At 56.5% G+C, this 3,272-nt stretch overlaps 1 protein-coding gene across 1 annotated transcript in view; it reads left to right on the forward strand.

Annotated features, from left to right (window-relative positions):
* Shisa7 (shisa family member 7) overlaps positions 1 to 3,266 on the forward strand; it is a gene marked incomplete at its 5' end in the record, with an annotated part of 9,516 nt that extends 6,250 nt beyond the window's left edge. The window contains 1 exon segment of the mRNA XM_015505341.2: positions 1 to 3,266. Within this exon segment, the coding sequence (XP_015360827.2) occupies positions 1 to 115 (115 nt within the window).
* Positions 3,267 to 3,272: the final 6 nt, after the last annotated feature.

Below are 3,272 nucleotides of genomic sequence, written 5' to 3' on the forward strand. Positions count from 1 at the left end.
GGCCCGGAGGCCGCCCTTCCAACGCCAGGGCACCCTGGAGCAGCTGCAGTTCATACCTGGCCACCACCTGCCCCAGCACCTGCGCACTGCCAGCAAGAACGAGGTGACTGTCTGAGGCCGGGCGGGGGGCCGCGGGCTGCGGCCTTCCAGGTCCCCTGCCCCAAGTCGGGATCCACCGGCACAGGCTCACACACCCCAGGGTCCAGAGACCCAGATGGGCCCTTGGAACGGAGACAAAGCCTCCCGCCAGGATGCCAAACAGCAGACAAGATCCCTCCTCCTATTATGTCACTGAGTCCATGCCTCCTTCCCATGATGTCATCGCAGAGGAAGAGGCCTGCACATGAAGTCACTAGCAGAAATGTCTGTGTTCTTTGATGTCACTAGCGGGACAAAATCCCTTCCCATGAGGTCTGCCTATGAGGTCATCACCAGAGGCCGCATCTACTCTCTATGACATCACCACAGACTTTCTAGGATATCCCTGCAGAGGCCAGTCTCACCCTCTGAAGTCATCCTGAGCTCCGAGGCCTCTCTGGCAGCAGTGTTGGGGGGAAAATACTTTCCTTCTTGTTTTTGCTATGGACAAGATGCCTGTGTCCTAGGATGTCATTGCTACAGACAAAGCCATCTCTCTGGGACACACTGCAGGAGAAATGCCTTGCTGGTTGTGTCCTCACCAAAGGTAAGGCCTCCTCTCCACAACACCGTCACAGAATTCTGCCCTCTTCCTGGGATGCTGTCACCAGAGAAGCTTCCTTGCCCTATGATGCCACCAGAGGGGCTGTGGCTGTCCCTGGGGGATGCCATCACCAGAGATGACAACCTGCTCCTGTGACCTCTCCAGAATGAGGCGCTTTGGCAATGTCACCACCAAACGCCACCCACGGGGGTGGTGATGACATCAGGGGACACCTCACTGCTGTTGCCATGTGTGAGAGGGCGAGGCATGATACTGAGCCAGGACCACCCTGTCCTGAGATGTCACCTAAGTGTCACCACTCAGAGGCCACCCTCTGGGACCAGTCTCCACCAGTGAGGACTGTGTGGCTGTCGGCTGTTGACAGTGACGCTCCACGTTTCAGCGTGATCACCAAGAGCTTCCCCTCAGAGGCAGTGTCTGCTCAGAACACCCATCACTGGTGATGGTGTCACCAGAGTTTCTGCCCCATCCCACTACGACCTGGCTTGGTGGCTCCTTCCCTGACCCCAGGGATATGACCACCATGATGCCTGCCAGAGCCTCTAAAGGGAGGTTGGGCCCCTGTGCAGTGACTCCTAGGAGCGGTGTCCCTAGATGGGCTTCTGCTCCAAGGAGCCCACTCTGACCCACCTAGCTTCTGGAGCCATGGCACTTGTCAGTAGCCTGAGAGCTGTGTCACTTCTCTCTGCCACATGTAGAGACATCACCAACTCTGTCAGCAAAGTCCTAGCCTCCTACTGGAGGGGGAGGGTTGGGGTGTGCCTGCTATTGATCTTGTCCAGGACATCATCAGTAGTGTCCACCACTCATGATGACATAGCACTTGGGGTCAAATGTTAACCAGTCATTTGCCAGGATTCCCTATGACCCACCTCAACCATCCTCTTTTTCCAGGATTTTCCATAATTAATCCTGTCATCATTTCCCAAGATTCCCTACAGCCAGTGGTGTCACCATCTCTCAGGATCCAGCACAAGCATGGTGTCATTATATCCTAGAATTGACCATAACCAGTGATGTCCTTGCCTTCTAAATCCGTTATGCCTACCGGTGACCTTCTCTATCAGGACCCATTAAGACTGATGATGCCAGAATTTTTTCCCAGAATTCCCTTTGATTACCTCCCAGGATCTGCTTTACCCACGTCTCCACGTCCCAGGACCCACCATACTTTGGGGTTATCACCTCCTAAGATCCTCTCCAGTCACAGAGTCCTCCATGCCCCCCAATCCACCACAACTGTGGTGTGCTCATCTCCCAAGAGCCATGAGAGCCAATGGTGTCTAATCAACCTCAGTGTCTTCGTGACCTGTGATACGCGATGGTACCTAGTAATTCATCATCTTCTTCCAAGATCTGTGGGAGCCATGGTGTCTCCACCTCCCAAGATCCACTTCCACCATGTGCCATCACCTCCCATCCCTGGGGGATGCCATGACCAGAGACGACATCCAAGATCTGTGTCACCATGTGTCCAGATCCATGAGAGTCAACAGTATCAGCACCTCCTAGAGCCCACTGCAGCCATGTTCTCATCATCTCCGAGGAGTTATCACCACCGGCGTCCATCATAACCATGGTGTCATCATCTCCCTTGATCCGTGACACCCAGTGTGTCCCCATGTACCAGGCAGCCATGTGCCATTGCCTCCCCAAAGCCACCATCTGAGGGGTCGAGTACATGACAGGTTACATTTCAATTGTCCTCCAGGGTCAGCAGAACATGCCATCTTCCCGTTCCCTCACATGAGTAGTGTGGAGCCCGCTGCCCCTCAGATGGCATCACCCCACTGTGCCCTTCCTGATTATGCCACTGCCTCTCTCCTGACAGGGTGGAGGCCCAGATCAGCCCCATCACAGGCTTGGCCTTGGCCAGCATCCCTTCACTCCTGGTGAGGGTACCCCCAGACAGCATCACTGCCCCTTGCCCAGCCATCTGATTGGTGACAGGGTCACCCAGCGACCTCTCATCAGCACCAGAGTTGGGGCACCCCGGCCCTTGGATGGTATCACTGTCCCTTGCCTGAGCCTTGTTCCCTGGACCCCACCAGGATCAGAACTTACTGGCTCGGGCCAAACTCTCTTCGAAGGCCCCTGGCCCTGTGGAGGCTCACCCAGCTGAGCCACCTGTGGCTGTCAGCACCGCCTCTGCTGGCCTGACCCTGGGAGCAGCAGCCCCTGCTGGAACCACCTTCAGGGGCTAAGGGTGCTCCTCCGCCCCCTCTCCAGCTACCAGGAGTGTCCAGGGAGTCCCCAACACCCGACGCACAATCTGTCCCAATTCTCTTTGTACATAGCCATGTTGCAGGGGGTGGCCATTCCCCGTTCTTAAAGGGCTACATGCCCCCCTTCCCCAGCCCCCAGGGCGAGGTGGGGGGGCCTCTTCTCCCTCCTCTGGGCCACCCCCTCCCTTTTATGTCTCCCCCCAAATACTGGCCTCTCAGCTCCTCCCTTCTTGTCAGGAGCCTGGGGCACTAATTGAGCATACTGAGGAAACTGGGGGGCCCCAATCCACCTAGGCCCCGGTGCCAGTTTTTCAGTCGCATTGCTTACGGCTGCTCTCATGGGC

Source organism: Marmota marmota, unplaced genomic scaffold (genome assembly GCF_001458135.2).
Source record: "Marmota marmota marmota unplaced genomic scaffold, marMar, whole genome shotgun sequence".
Taxonomy (NCBI): Eukaryota; Metazoa; Chordata; class Mammalia; order Rodentia; family Sciuridae; genus Marmota; species Marmota marmota.